A 15,502-nucleotide genomic window follows, 5' to 3' on the forward strand; every position below is an offset into this window, starting at 1 on the left:
TCTGTCCGCCCTTCTGTCCTCCATAGGTTCAGCTGCCTCTTGAGATTTCATTGCCAAACTCAGCACAAACCTTCCTGAGCTGGCAACTATGGTCATTGCCAATGTTTGTATGCCAGATGCCATACCAAAATGTGAATTTGACATGACTTTTCCCATTTTTCAGCATAGGTTTAGGCACCTTGAGGTATCATCAGAAAACTTGGCACGAGGGTGCCTGAGACAGAGGCGGTGAACTTTGCCACCATTCAAATGCTGGATGCTATTTTATATTTTAATTCAAAAATAGCCTTCCTAAAATAACAGAACTGGTCAAGAACTTAACTGAGCTATATATACTTAAAATGTATATTGCGTGATGCATTTTAATCCGATGCCTTAGTTGCAGTTTATTAGGGCTTTGAATAGTTTTTTCAAAAAACGCCTGGTAGTTTGTACAATAAAAAACCCCTCTTTTGAAGTATATGGCCTAGGTTGCTTAGTTTTGATGCTATCTTAGCCATATTGGGGCCTTTGTACCTTATTCCCACTCAAGCTTTTATTTTGGTTGAAAAATAAAGGTGGTTCATTTAATCTGATTCATTTTCTACTACAGAGCACACAAACTAAAAATAGACTTGCTCTGAGATCCTTTTGAGGTTGTTGTTTTTTTGCCTCCTGTATTTCTTTACCACAACTGAATATTGTGTAGACCTATTTAAAGATGTGAATCCCCAAAACAATTTTATTTTTTTGTATTCTGATGCTTCATTTCAAGCATCATTAGGTAATAATAAATAGAATAATAGAATTGTAGAGTTGGAAGGGACCCTGAGTCTCCAGCATGGTTAATGTGGGTGTGTATATTCCCACAGAGGCCTTCCCTGGTGCTTGCAGGGTCCTGTCCCTCTGCCACTTCTCTCCATGTGCACACACACAGCTGCCTGAAAAGAAGTCATTTGTATCCTATAAAATACTTTTCCCCAAGCCTAATAGTTGCTGGATGGTGCATTCCTGTGTTGATTTGGTTTGTTCGTTGCATTTGTATCTCACCTTCCTTCTCCAAGGAGCTCAGGGTGGTGTGCATGGTTCTCCCCCTCCTCCTCTCAACGCTTGTGAGGTTGGTTAGGCTGAGAAGCACTGATTGGCCCAAAGTCATCCAGGCCAAGTGGGGATTTGAATTGTGTTCTCGCAGGCCCTGGTCTGACATTTTAACCACTGGTACCACACTGGCTTTCTTTTTTCCTGGAGATTGCACCTGGGGAGTAAAGGTTAAAACTTGACTCTCCTGCTACATCCTTCCAGAAAGGTCACATACCGCACCACAATCAGGCTGTGTGGGGAAGCACAATCACTTTTTTCCAAGCCTAATTGTTTGGGTTGGAGGAGTAAGTGAATGTGTGTGCATGACTGTAGTGTTCCACAACATTTTTCTCCAATTCACGCATGTGCTTGCAACATTTTATATTACGGCTGTGCATCAGTACTGTAGAGAAGACTCATGGGGTGGAGGGGGGCAGCAATAGCACGTTTCTGTTGTCTGATACAGTCTTCCTAGGATAGGGAGAAGCAAAGATGCCCCCCTCCCCCTGCCAGCAGACGTTCCTTGAACTGAAAGCAGCTAGTTAGGAAGCTCCTTTGTGCAGATTTCTCATCTCTTCTTCTGGCTGCCAGCTGGCTTTCATTCAACATTGTTTTCATCATTGGAGAGAGACAGAGGAAGAGAGGAACATCTTAAAAAGAAAGCTACGAAAGGATTCCTGTTTTTTATGGCTTTCTTTTTTTAAAAAAAAAAAACCTAAACAAGGCAGCTGGAGAGAGCACAGCTCTGTAGTCTGAGGAGCTAAGAGCACTGCAGCTTCCTCTGCAAAGCAAGATACATCCCTCTGGGTTTCTTTAGTCATAAAAGGAAACAAAAAAGGATCCTGTGTAGAGGTAGTGTATAGAAGAAAGACATAGGCTGGCTGCCAGCAAGAGATGGCGGGAGGAGCGGCTCCTGAACACAGCAGCCGCTCATGTTTCTGCTCTGACCTCTGGAAAAATGGACAGTAAAGCAACTGGCTGGGGTTTAACAGAGTTTGTTCCTAGGCTTCCCAGGTAGAGTCTGCTATATTTTTTCTGACTGAGATGTTGCAGCTTGAAACTTACCCTGTTCTGCTCCAATTGCTCTGATTGTTCCTGACTTATTTTCCCAGGGGTTGTCTGGAGCCAGAAGGCACATATGCTGTCTTGGACTGATCCCAGTAAAGCGGAGCAGTAATCTGAAATCCTGTTACCTTTGCCATGCTCTAGAGCAGCAGTTGCCTGGTGCTGGAGATTTTCCACTGTTTCTGCTGTTCCTCAGTGCAAGCATTCCTGAAAGTTAATCAGGGTGAAAATTGCAGTCACTCATGTCTGGAAGCAACCAGAAGCTAATCCCAGAGTCTGCAGATTTGAACAGACTGGTAGGAGACATTCTCTTTATATGCACTGAACTTTTAATGGGATCAATTCTCCTTTGGGTGTCCAGTCATTCCCAGTTAGGTTTTCTCTGCCTATTGTTTCACTACAAAAGGTCAGAAGTGTAATGCAAGCTGTTGTGGCTAGCCTGGGAGCAGCCACTGTGAGTTAAGGCACAATGAACCCTTGGTTGCATACTGATCTGTGTGCAGTGCTTTCCTGAGAGTTGCCTTATGTGATTTGTTAGAAGTGTTTTGATAGGGGCTGCGAGTTCAAAGTGAACTCTAATGACATGGCTGCTTCTAGGAACGTAGATGTGGTTTATAGAGGTTGCAGCCCTTAATGGAGCTGAATTATTTATGTCGGGCCACTGCATGTGTACAGTTTTCCAAGTGAGAAGCCATTTCCCTTAGTATTCCTGTTCCAGGGCTTCTCTTAGAATTGCCTATTGGAAGATTGCCAACTGGACAAGTGAATACATGTACTTTCAGCTGTCTATCGATGAGTTCTGTGTGGCAGGGAGGAAGTGGAGAGGGATTTGTACACTCGGGTGGGGTTTTTTCCATCTGGTTTTCAGATGCCTTTATATCTTTTCTCTCCACTGAACACTCTGTGAGGCAGGGTGCCAGGAGCAAGTCTGTGGTAGCCAATATGATGCCCTCTGGAGGTTGTTGGACTTAACAACATAATCCCTGACCATTGACTATGTTGACTGTGACTTAGAGGAGCTGTCAACAGCACCTGGCCTCTATGTGGGGGCTTAGTTAGGGTTTATTGTTTAATACTGCTATAATTTTGAATGAAGCTACATATTTGTTGGGACGTGTAGTATTCTTTTTCTTTGGCGATCACTAGTAGCAAAGTAAGATTGTCTTCCATCAATGTGGTCCTAACAGTGTGCCCATAAGGACTGTGGAGGCCAATTCTGGATCTGTACATCCTTCCACAGTGGGGACACAGGTTTCCAGGTGGAGATGATCACGGTCAGGATTTGCCAAACGTGCCTTTCTCTCAGCTCATTTGTCCCTTTCATCCAGATGCCTTGTAGGCAGGGCTTGTGTTTTTTTGTCACTTCCAACTGATTCGTGCAGCTGGGCTCTGGCATAGTGTGTTTTCTGTAAAGCAAGATAATATAAAATGTTTATAGGGCTTTCTGTCCTATATTTTCTCATTTATACGCTTCTCTCCATCACACACAGGGAGGCAGGCAGGCAGATAGAAACAAACAAACACACACATTCTCCCTACTCTGTCTTTAGTTAGAAGTGGAATAAAGATTGACTTAGTCAAAGCATCTCTATCTTGATTGTAAAAGGTCCATCTTGTCTATTACTTTCTTTGATATAAGAGGTGATGATGTGCTAGATTTAAATACATTTTTTATGTGCAATGTGGATTGCTTAAATCCCACCTAGGAATCTGAGGAAGGACAGGGTACAATTTTATAAATATTAATTGGGTGTTCACACTGCTTAATATAATTTTTCAGGCAAAAACATAAGATACTTTGGCCTAAAAGGTATTACTGTACAATTATATTTGGGGGTGGAGTTGGAGTAGGATGAATGTGAGCAAATGCAGTTTCATGGTTACAGTTGGAATGAGGATTAAGGGGTTAAATAGTGATGAAAGTGGAGTTGAGAAATATTTGCCATTTGAGAGCCATCAAGTTTATAAAAAGAGTAGCACTGTAAGTGCATCACTCAGCAGGTGAGCAGGATGAAGTGGAAGTCACAGGAGGAGGAGGAGGCACTGCCTTCCTCAGAGGAATAAAGCTGAGGCTGGCAGCAAGAAGAGGGAAGGAGGTTGACAAGGCACTTGAAGGGAGTGCTGACAAATATTATAAGTTGACAAATATTACTCTATAACACAGTGGGCATATCCATTGCATTAAAATAATCATACTATTTTAAATTGCATTTTATTCCTTTTTATTTCTTTTATTTCTTGTTTTAAAATTTGCTATGGAGGCAGCCAGGTGTGGGAGATGAGAGCTATGCTAGCTTTTATAGGGCAGCTTTGCATGCTCTTGCACATGTGTAGGAACAGTCTTTTTTTGTTTTGGGGCAATAGTTGTAGGTTTGCGTGGGTTGAGTCACCACTAGTTTGAGATGAGCACGAGGATGCTGTTTAAGTGTAGTTAATTTTGCCTTTGTAATCTGTATGAAGAAAATCAAGTAGCTTTGGATATATGCACTAATATGTGGTATCAAAAACATTAGATGGTATAAATGCATGTTTCTGTTACACTGATTCACTAACTGAACTTAGTCTTCTGGAAATCTGGAGACATTCAAGTGTATCTTGGTGTACAGTCATACCAGGTTAAATATGTTTCAGGTTGAGCACTTTCGGGTTGTGCTCCGTGGTGACCCAGAAGTAACGGAACGCGTTACTTCTGGGTTTCGCCGCTTGCGCATGAGCAGACGGTCAAAATGACGCCATGCGCATGCTCGGAAGTGGCGACTCATGACCTGTGCACACGCAGATGCGCAGTACGGGTAACGTTCGCTTCAGGATGCGAACGGGGATCCAGAAGGGATCCCGTTCGTATCCAGAGGTACCATTGTATATTGTAATTGCAAGGAAAAGTTAAAAGTTGAGAAGTTAAAGTTTTGAAAATAAGAGTTTTACTAACCTCAATTTGCACCTTGATTTCAGTGTGTCACTTTTCTGTGGTGAGTCTGTTTAATATAGAAACTGTTTGCTCAGTATTTTTATTATGATTATTATTATTAGTAGTAGTAGTAAAAAGGTAAAGGGACCCCTGACCATTAGGTCCAGTCGTGACCGACTCTGGGGTTGTGGCGCTCATCTCACTTTACTGGCTGAGGGAGCCGGCGTACAGCTTCTGGGTCATGTGGCCAGCATGACAAAGCCACTTTGGGCGAACCAGAGCAGCGCACAGAAATGCCGTTTACATTCCTGCTGGAGCAGTACCTATTTATCTACTTGCACTTTGACGTGCTTTCGAACTGCTAGGTTGGCAGGAGCTGGGACCGAGCAACGGGAGCTCACCCCGTCGCTGGGATTCGAACCACTGACCTTCTGATCAGCAAGTCCTAGGCTCTGTGGTTTAACCCACAGCATACCCTGTACTAAAAACATAATAAAAAAGTGCCTATACAGTGCTGCCTTCAGATGTCTTCTAAAGGTTGTACAGTTTCTTATCCATTTGACATCTGGTGGGAGAGCATTCCACAGGTTGGGTGCCAGTCCCGAGAAGGCCCTCTGCCTGGTTCCATGTAACTTCACTTCTTGCACTGAGGGAACCACCAGAAGGCCCACTGGTGTTGGATCTCAGTGTCACTCACTGAACACTGGACGCTGCCCAGAAGGAAGGAGTGGAACCATTGCATAAAAATGCCCTCAGCTCCCAGTCCCCTTAAACGGCCCAGAAGGATACCATGGTCAATAGACTCGAACCGATGGCTCCAAGTTACAAGAAAGGAGATTCCAACTAAACATCAGAAAGAACTTTCTGACAGAGCTGTTTGACTATGGAATTGGCTCCCTCAAGAGCTGGTGGATTCTCCTTCCTTGGAGGTTTTTAAGCAAAGGTTGGATGGCCATCTTTCTTGGATGCTTTAGTTGAGATTCCTGCATTGCAGGGAGTTGGACTAGATGACCCTCAAGCCCCTTGCAACTCTATGGTTCTAGGAGCACTATAGTTAGTGTTTCAACTTCTTCAGATGAAAAAAGTGAGTCATACAAGGTTGGTGTTCAAGGAGCTCTTAGTGTGTGTAGGCTGGGGATTGTCTGCTTTTTTGACCATCCTTTTGTTCTGTAATGACGAAGGGAGATGAAATGGATTGATCATTTTCCTCTGACCTTCCGACTAGCCCATGCAGGAGGGAGGTTGATTATGATCTCAGCTGTGGAAATAAAGGCTCAGTGATAGTATCTTAACAAGCCAGGCAGCCAACGCATTCCAGGGTGGCAGGTAGCACTAAACTATGGTTTAGTGCAAGGGGAGGGCTCAACAGACTGTAGATTTTGAAAGCTGCTTCTGACTCCACAGCTGCATGAAACATTCCCCAGAGTTTACACTTTCTTTACCATTAAGATAATAAACCCTCTTTTGGGTTAGAACAGAGGCTGGTTCTGTTGCATTGGATGGGGAAAACTTGTGGCTTTATACACATTTTTTTCTGACTGTTTGGGAGAATTCTTTTATCACCAGTTTTTGGTGGCTTTAGTTAAGCTCTCACAAGACTTTGATGTTTTTCATTTCTTCTTTTTCCCCCATTTACAGGAATCCTGATTAGCAAACTTCAACAGTTATAACAGTTGGGCACATTGCTATGTTAACAATTATGACATCTGCAATGTTTTATAAAAGCAATTAATTTAATAAAATCACTATTGTGAGGACTGAAAAAAAAGAGAGATAAGAAGTCTGTATATCTTGCTCAGATAACAAGCATTGGCTCATGGGGTTAAAAATCTATAATGACCTGTCAGGGGGCAAATTATTAGAATTAAGGAACCAGAGATTCTGTAGACAGTGGTTGGAAAAAAGCTTGGCTATCTCAGCCCCTCAGATGACTTTGACATGGCTCAGGGTACCTGTTTCTGGCTATATACTGCTAAGCAACCCTTTTAGACTCCTTTGAAAACAATGTCAGCTTTAAGTGTTTCCCATTTGTAAACATGGCAGATCATCAGTCTCCTGTGCGCAGGATGGAGGAGCAGAAAATCAAAACACTTAAAGGAGAGCCAAAGCTGGTGGGGCAGCCATGGGTTTCAAAGGTGTACCTGAAACTACCTGTGGCGATCACACACAGGGCCCCCAGACGTTTGACGGTCTATTGACCCTGTGCCGCCACTGCAATTACTTTTTCCGCTGCCATCACCCCGTATCTCACGGGGACACACGGAGTCCAGTCAGTTGTTAACATAAACAAATAACCAAGTTTATTTTTAAATGCAGGAACAAGCTTATGGTTTCAGGTTCTCTTGTCAGTTTCTTATTCTTAGTTCCTAACAACTGATTACTCCCAACTACCGTATTTTTCGCTCTATAGGATGCACTTCCCCCCTTCAAAAATGAAGGGGAAATGTGTGTGCGTCCTATGGAGCGAAGAAGCCATAGCCGCGCGTCACCTCTCCAGCCAGGAGAGTGTGTGCGGGGCTAAAGAAGCCCCCCGCGACCCTCTCCCGGTTGGAGAGGTGACGCGCGGCTATAGAGGCTCCGCTTCTCCCCAACCTGCTCTTTGGGGCTGGTGGTGGGCTTCCCCCCGCCAGCCCCAAGGAGCAGGTCGAAAGGAACCTGAAGCCTGGAGAGGAGAGGGGTCGCTGCGCACCCACCCCTCTCCAGGCTTCTGAGGTAGCCACCTGAAGGCGACTGAACGCACCTTAAAGGGCACCTTGTTTTAGAGGGGGGAAAGAAAAGGGGGAAATTCTCCCCCTCTCTGCGCAACGCCTCCTGCCGCTTCGTGGAAGGGGCGCTGGGCAGAGAGGGGGAGATTTTTTTCTTCTTGTTTCCCCCCCTCTAAAACAAGGTGTGTCCTATTGTCTGGTGCGTCCAATGGTGCGAAAAATACGGTATCTATCTCCACCTAACAATTCTTCTCACTCTCTCACAATACAACTCTACCAACCCACACCTAATTCTCCCTTTTCCTTCTTCAGCTCCCAAACCCTCCACCTCAACTTTCAAAACCTCAACTCAACTCCCAAACCTCAACTGCCTTTCAAAACCTCCCACTCTTAACTTTTATTCCCCCCTTGCATTCTCACTGGCCAATCACATCACACCCATTTTAACCCTTTCCTTATGACCCATCCTAGGAGGCAAACACCACACTACCCTTTGGTGGAATTTGGCTCACTGCTAGGAAGAATGCCATTTCACGTGTTAATTATCTTTTGAAAATATAATTGCCATATACTTATCTTGTGGAGTGACTGGCTTGCTAGTTTGTAGCCTCCAGGGAAATACTTGATGTACAGTGGTACCTCGGGTTAAGAACTTAATTCATTCTGGAGGTCCGTTCTTAACCTGAAATTGTTCTTAACCTGAAGCACCACTTTAGCTAATGGGGCCTGCTGCTGCGCCGCCGCTGCACAATTTCTGTTCTCATCCTGAAGCAAAGTTCTTAACCCAAGGTACTATTTATGGGTTAGCGGAGTCTGTAACCTGAAGCGTCTGTAACCCGAGGTACCACTGTATAGAGTCTTCATGAAGATAGTGTGCTTGGTCACTTAGTAATTGTAGCCTAGCATGATGGGGACAACCATTATGCATTCCATGCATTACTATTTTGTGTGCTTTTGGTTTTCACATGTTGCGTATCTGCACAGCTCTATCTAAGCTTTCCCCATAGCTATTTGCCAGAGCCATAATCTGAGGCCCTTCACTGCATACCCCACTAATAGATGCTTGGAGGGTGTCAGTGAGAGAATGGGCCTTCTCAGTTGCAGCTCATGAAATACTCCCAAGGAAAGCTTGCAAGGTGCCAACATGTCATCTTTTTCATGCCAGAGCAAAGGTTGTATAGTATTGTTTCAATGAGTATGTGTACTGAATTCTACTTTTAAGTTGCTTCAAGAATACCTTGGTTGTGAGAAGTGACAAGCAAATTAAGAACAACAATAATCTACTTCTTCAGCCATCAAACTGTGTATGTAAATTTGGGTTTTCCTTTTTATTGCTAGCAGTGTTAGAAACTGGGATAGAAAAGCTATTCACCAATGGCTTCTGGAGCCTGGGTTATGGGTGCAAAAACAGAATGGCTGGTCACCTGCCTATTCCCCATACAGCAAGACTTTCCATTTATTTTTTCAAAACGCATGAACACAGTTCGCATCAGTGACACATTGTTAATATCACATTTTAATAACAGATACTCTAACCACACTGGTGAGAACCTTTTGCTTTCAGTTTGCAACAGACACAGCTTCTGTGATAGGTGGAGTTGCCAGTGAGTGACATTGTCTTACTGTCCACTTATGCTCACATAACATGATTATTTTCAAAGTTCAAATGTTTTTATTTCTATAAAGGAAAGCACTTCCCTGGTACAGGAGCACTGATGCAAATATTTATAAAAGTAGTGTGATGCGCCACCATTTTAAGATCTTTGGTTTCTTTGAAGGTTTTTCCTCCACCCCAAGTTACCATTGCAGTTGTAGTGTGTTAACTCCATGCATATGGAGGAGAGGAAGTCTGTGGGAAATGTTTGCACTTAAAAAAAAACCCCTACCCTTCTATATTGATAATTAGGATTTTGCATGAAAATCCTCATTGGTTGTTTACACAAACCCTAACTTATCATTTATTCTGACATAAAAAATGAGGTTTCCCTAAAAAAATGAACTCCTGAATGCATGAAGCGGGGAAAGAAACAAAGTGGCGACTGGAGAGACGGGTGGCACCTTTGAGCAGGTGCAAGGGTTGCCCCTGTTCAAGTGCTTCCGAGCCCGGCTAACCAAGGCAGTGCAGCACCAAAAGAGGCATGTATTTTGGTTCCATGCTGCCCCCCATACCAACTGACTGGTGTGGCATTGCAGCCACATCAGCCAGCCAGTTGAAGATGTTAGGCAGTAGACCTGGCGGCCAGACATCTCCACTTCCTCACAAAAGGCTGGTTGCCTGTCACGAAATGGATACTTTTAATGTTTTATTATTATTTTTATGACGAATTCCATTGTGTATTTTTTTGGTGTTGTAAGTCGCATTGAGTGTGGTTTGAACTGTGGGAATCCAGCATACAAATAAAATTGTATGCATGTATGCAGTTTTACAGTTATGGTGCTTAAAAAAAAATATTTTCAATGGGTATGACAATGTAGGACAGATTGACAAGCAGCATATTGCCTTAATACTTTGGGATTTGTGCTTCTCTCTGTGATGTTCTAACGTAACAAGGCCCGGTATGCTATTTTAACTTTGGTGCCTTAATTTGATCATAAAAGTACTTTGGTGTGGGGAAGGGAACTTAGCTGTATTATAGTCCACCTACACATTGCAATTATATGCTAGTATTTTACCACCAGTGGCATTGGTGTAGGCCTTTTCATGTTAGTGAACACCAGTTGGGTAGTACAAGTATGGGGAACAGATAAGTATGGTATATGTTCAGCTGGTCTGCATGTATATCTTTATTTGCCTGAATGTGAACACTTTCCCATATATGCTTGTGTACTGGTTCTTAGACCCATTTCCTGAGTAACTGCAATGTAATATCCATTGTTCTTGCTTTCCCTTTCAGCAATTATGTTGTCATCTGGGCGCACCTTGATAACTGGAGGCTTGAGAACATAGCCGAAGCTGCTACTTCATACCCAAAGGCTGAGGGAGCAGACAAGAGGCTTGAACCTTGAGGTGGGTCGTTAACTCTAAGATGTCCTTGAGCAGTGGAGCTTCCGGAGGGAAAGGAGTGGATGCAAACCCAGTTGAGACGTATGACAGTGGGGATGAATGGGACATTGGAGTAGGGAATCTCATCATTGACCTGGACGCGGATTTGGAAAAGGACCAACAAAAATTGGAAATGTCAGGCTCCAAGGAGGTGGGGCTACCAGCACCGAATGCTGTGGCGACACTGCCGGAGAACATCAAGTTTGTGACCCCAGTGCCAGGTCCACAGAGCAAGGAAAGCAAATCCAAATCCAAACGGAGTAAGAGTAGCAAGGACAGTGGCAAGGCTGCCCCAGGATCCTCCCTGTTCACTCCAAGTGAAGGGACCAGTGGCAAGAAGGAGGTTCAGGGGCGACCTGGTGATGGCGTGAACTCTAGTGGCTTGGTGACTGCCATTGCCCCAAAGGGCTCTGAGAAATCGGCCAAGGCTTCTCGAAATGTGGCCAACTCAAAGAAAGAGAAGGAGGGGGGTTCGTCCAAGAGTAAGAAGGAAAGGAGTGAGGGTGCGGGTGCTCCAGCAGAAAAGGAGCCCAGTGTACTCCAGCCTCTTGCCTTGGCTGTTAGGGTTGGGCAGTATGATGGCAGCCAAGGATCAGAGCCTGCTGCTGCTGCTGCTGCTGCCGCCGCCGCTGAACAGCTTGGAAGTATAGCTATTGACACAGGATCTGCACTCAATCCTTTGGGAATTAAGACGGAGCTGGAAGATGGTGACAGTGAGTGTCGACAGCTCAAAAAGGTCAAGGCAGAGAAGGTAAGAAGATGTGGGCTGGTGGCTGGGCCTGCTAGGGTACTGCTGCTGGAAATTAGGGTCTCCACAGTAATGCCAAACACTACAGTGTTCTTCTTTGCTGTAAAGGGCATATTTTGTCCCATAGTGTATGATGGGCTTGTTGTTGGTCATGAGCTGGAAATGAAGGCAGATTCTTACATTTTACTGGGACTAGGCTGATATTTGTACCAAGGAAGGCTAAATCTGCTTCTAAATCTGGAAGATCATTGGAAATAAATGATTATTTTGCTGTTTAAAAACTATCAAACCTCCTGTGGGGGACACAACAGCTGTGACCTTGTCGGCTGTATGAGATGTAACTGATCAGGTGTCTGTTGAACCTCCACAAGTAGATGTTTGCTGGGGTATATAATCTCTTAGGGAACAAATATTCCATCTTTGTCCTAACAAGCACTCTTTCAAGGTAGGGTCATATTGTTGTATAATGACTTGAAATTGTAACTGTTTCATGCTTGATAAAAGCCCTACATTGATACTGCTTCTGTTAAGAGATTGAATGATAACCCACATAAAGATGGCTGCATATGGTTAATGTTTTGCCACAGATATGTGTATGTGACTTCAGTTGGCTGAGTTTCTGCAATATGGAGATGCAACAAAATATGTGTTTATCACATGTGATAATGTGTATATGTGGAATATGTGCAGTTTCCTACATGAGAATTATGTCCATATAAAATGAATGTGTGAAGTAGTCCTTAGAAATAATCCACGTGGAAATGAGTATTCTCCATTAATTGTGTGACACAATTTCTCATCCTGATCTTGTCTAGCAGGTTCAGGGCTTGTGAGACTTGCTCAGATTATTCTTGCTTTAGGTTATTTATGAAAGTGGTGACTTTCATAAGGGCATGGGCAGTTGGGTCACAATACAATCTCAACATTTGTTGGTCACCTCCATTGTCTTTGTTATACTGTCTTCTAAAAAAGCTGGTTTTCTCAGGAATGATTGCTTAAAGTTGCAGAATCATCTCTGTGCTATGGGCTCACTGTTTTTTGCGGTTGGATTGGAGCTAGCCAGAAAGTAGGCCATGGCTAATTTTCAATGACCCCAGTTACACCTGTTTCCTTGGATTCTTGCCAAAATAAATGCATTTTTTTAAAATGCTGACTTAGTATAGACATTAGTCTGATACTAACTTGTTTAAGTTCTTAAGCAAGAATTCAGAACCTGGATCCCCTGATATAGATTAACTGTACTTCTCCCCCCTTTTTTTTAAAAAAAGAAGGTTGTATGCCCTTTTTCTTTTTAAAACAGATTGGATCAATCACAGTTATTCTAATTGAAGCAAAAAATGTTAAACATTGAATATTAGAATAGACTAGTCAAAATTAGTGTTGACATACCAGTAGCAAAGAAATGACAAACTGTGTTCTCTGATATACCATCTCAGAAACTGTGAGGTTAGAAATTAAATTGGTATGTTTGGACCTGCAAGCAGCTATGATAGCAGTTTTGGGAGGGGGCTTTTCTGCTTTCCCAGTGGAGTCCTGACTTACTTGGATTATGTAGATTCATGATCCTGTCCTATTTCAGTCAGTTTACAACTCCTTAGAAACAAGTTGGACTGAAAGGTTTTTTGAAGTTGTTCAACTGGGCTAAGGTTGTAGGCTGCTCTTGTGCTCATCCTTCTAACTTCTATGACAAATGCTTTTAAAGGAAAATTGGATGTTCCCTAGTTTCGGCTGACTGCCCTGTCTAAGTAGGTGGTTGGCTTGGGTTGGGTTTTTTAGTGCTGCATTGTGCCACTTACCACAGTGTTTTGGTTGGTTATGAGCTGCTTTCTTTGCTCTCAAGGGCTAGAGAACCAAGTTCCTAACCTGTATCTCTTGACATGTATGGTAGTTAGGCAGAAGCACTGTAATCTGCTAAGGATGATATGGGTGTGGCCACATTGCCACCTTTGTTTTGCTCTAGAAAACAAAATACTCTTTTTACAGTATTTTAATTTTTTTTTGGAAGCCACCCAGAGTGGCTGGGGAAGCCCAGCCAGATGGGCGGGGTATAAATAATAAATTATTATTATTATTATTATTATTATTATTATCATCATCATCATTATCATTATCATCATCATCATCATCATCTAGAAAATAAGATTTTGCTTCTCCCATTGCACCCTAGTCAATTTGTTGCTAGTCACTTACCAAACAGATAAATTTCTTGACTCTCTGTTGTGTTTATTGTATGGTTTCTATTTGTGGCTCTGGCTTATTATCCTGCTCTGTGGCTGTGGCTTGTTACCCTGTTCAGGTGCATGAAGAGAATGGAGTCACCTCTGCTAGAAAGAACAGAAGGAATAAACAGATAAAGCCCCTTGGGGCATTACAAGGTTTCATGAGTGGGCTTTTTGCCTAGAAACTTGTGTTTGGGCATAATTTGATAAATTCCTGCTGCTGTATCCACCCAACGAACCTACAATGTGCTGCTTCTCTAGTCAGATGTTTAAAACAGTGAGCACAGATTTTGCGGAGAAGGAAGCAGGGTTATGGATTGTGAATAATGCTGCACCTGGCCTTTCCAAGGCTTTCCCCCCCTCTAGGAAATGTTCAAGATTTTGTGGGTCATATTAGTAAAGATGATCATGCTGACTAGCCTAATTGGCCAATTATTTCTAACTCGCTCCTGAACGTAGCAAGTGTTTGTGTGACTCTCCTGAGCCTAGTAGTTCTAGGTGTGTGACAGCTCATTGGATCATAGTGGGCAACGATTTTGTATGCTAGAGATATAAATTGAAATGAAGATACTGATGTGGGGAAAAGGAAATAAGAGTGTTTACATACTTCAACAAGAATGAAAACCTAGGACTTGGATTTACAGTGAGTGGAGCAGAATCTAACAGGATTTACCAAAAGGGAAATAATGCTTTCAAGCTGTAGGGGATTGAGGCCTTGCTTATGCTTTTAAAAAACGATTCAGTGTTCATTTTCTCTGAAGAGCTGTCAAGGTTCATCACCTTCATATCATGAATTTTATGGCAAGAGCTGTTTGCGGAGAGAGATGTGCTCTGGTTTTAAGTGCCACAGAAACCTATTCATAGCTACTAACTGAAATCTCTGCATTTCTAGGATACTAGTGTAATCAGAAAGAAAAGCAGAAAAATGCATAAATAGGTTATTCTCTTTCCCTTTCTGTTGATTCCATGGGCCAGAAAGCACTTGGGTTGGGAGTACACAGAATAGCCTGTGATGAAGGGGGTTGGTTGCTTTGTGTGTTTTTAAATATAAGGGAAGAAAGAGTGCCTTCACTTAACTGTTTTATTGTCATATTGCAGAAATAGCTTTAAATTCCTTCCTTCCTATTGATTGTACGTTAGGGATTTCTTGAATTTCCGTTGAGATATATTATACTTCATTGGTATACACAGAGAGACTGGTTTGCTCTTCCTCCAACCCCAGCCAGCTCGCTTGTACAATGAAAAATAATAGCAACATAATATGTAAAATCTAGAGTCCAAGGTCTGAGCCAGCTTCTGAAACAAATCCTGGAACTTCAAATTGACTGCCCTTGTCAAATTGAGCATACTGCCTGGTCCACCTTTTTATAGTTGTAAAAATGGCCAATAGCAAACTTATGCTAATTGAAAAATATGCTTTGTCTGCTAAATAAATGATATAGTCTTGTATCTTTGTAAAATGGGAGCAACAGTATTTCAAAAACTGTCTTTCAAGTGTTCTTGCAGTGCCCTAAGTCTCAGCTAGCTTCTTATGTATATTTGGGGGTTTTTTTTGGGGGGGGGGAGGGAATAGCAGTAGATGTTTGTGAGCAGTAGAATTTGATTTTTTGATGCATCAGATTCGCCCTACATTTCCTTTGTTAGGAAACTTGCAATGATCAGGGAGGATTGCTTTAGCTCTGACAAAGTTTGAGACTAGAATGAGAAAATAGTATGAGGTTATTTATTGATAGATTTATTTATTTCCTGCTCTTC

General features: G+C 42.8%; 1 protein-coding gene across 5 annotated transcripts in view; it reads left to right on the forward strand.

Moving 5' to 3' along the window:
- Nucleotides 1-15,502, forward strand: part of ZNF609 (zinc finger protein 609) — a 100,391-nt gene that overhangs the window by 13,119 nt on the left and 71,770 nt on the right. For 3 of the 5 annotated variants that reach the window (XM_053365809.1, XM_053365811.1, XM_053365810.1), the window contains exon 2: nt 10,632-11,531. The exons of 1 other annotated variant lie outside the window; for it this stretch is intronic. In XM_053365809.1, coding sequence (XP_053221784.1) covers nt 10,764-11,531 — 768 coding nt within the window. In that variant the 5' untranslated portion in view covers nt 10,632-10,763. The remainder of the gene's footprint in view (nt 1-10,631; nt 11,532-15,502) is intronic. One more of the 5 variants, XM_053365812.1, reaches the window with a different exon arrangement.

The sequence above is a fragment of the Podarcis raffonei genome, chromosome 14, assembly GCF_027172205.1.
Source record: "Podarcis raffonei isolate rPodRaf1 chromosome 14, rPodRaf1.pri, whole genome shotgun sequence".
NCBI lineage: Eukaryota > Metazoa > Chordata > Lepidosauria > Squamata > Lacertidae > Podarcis > Podarcis raffonei.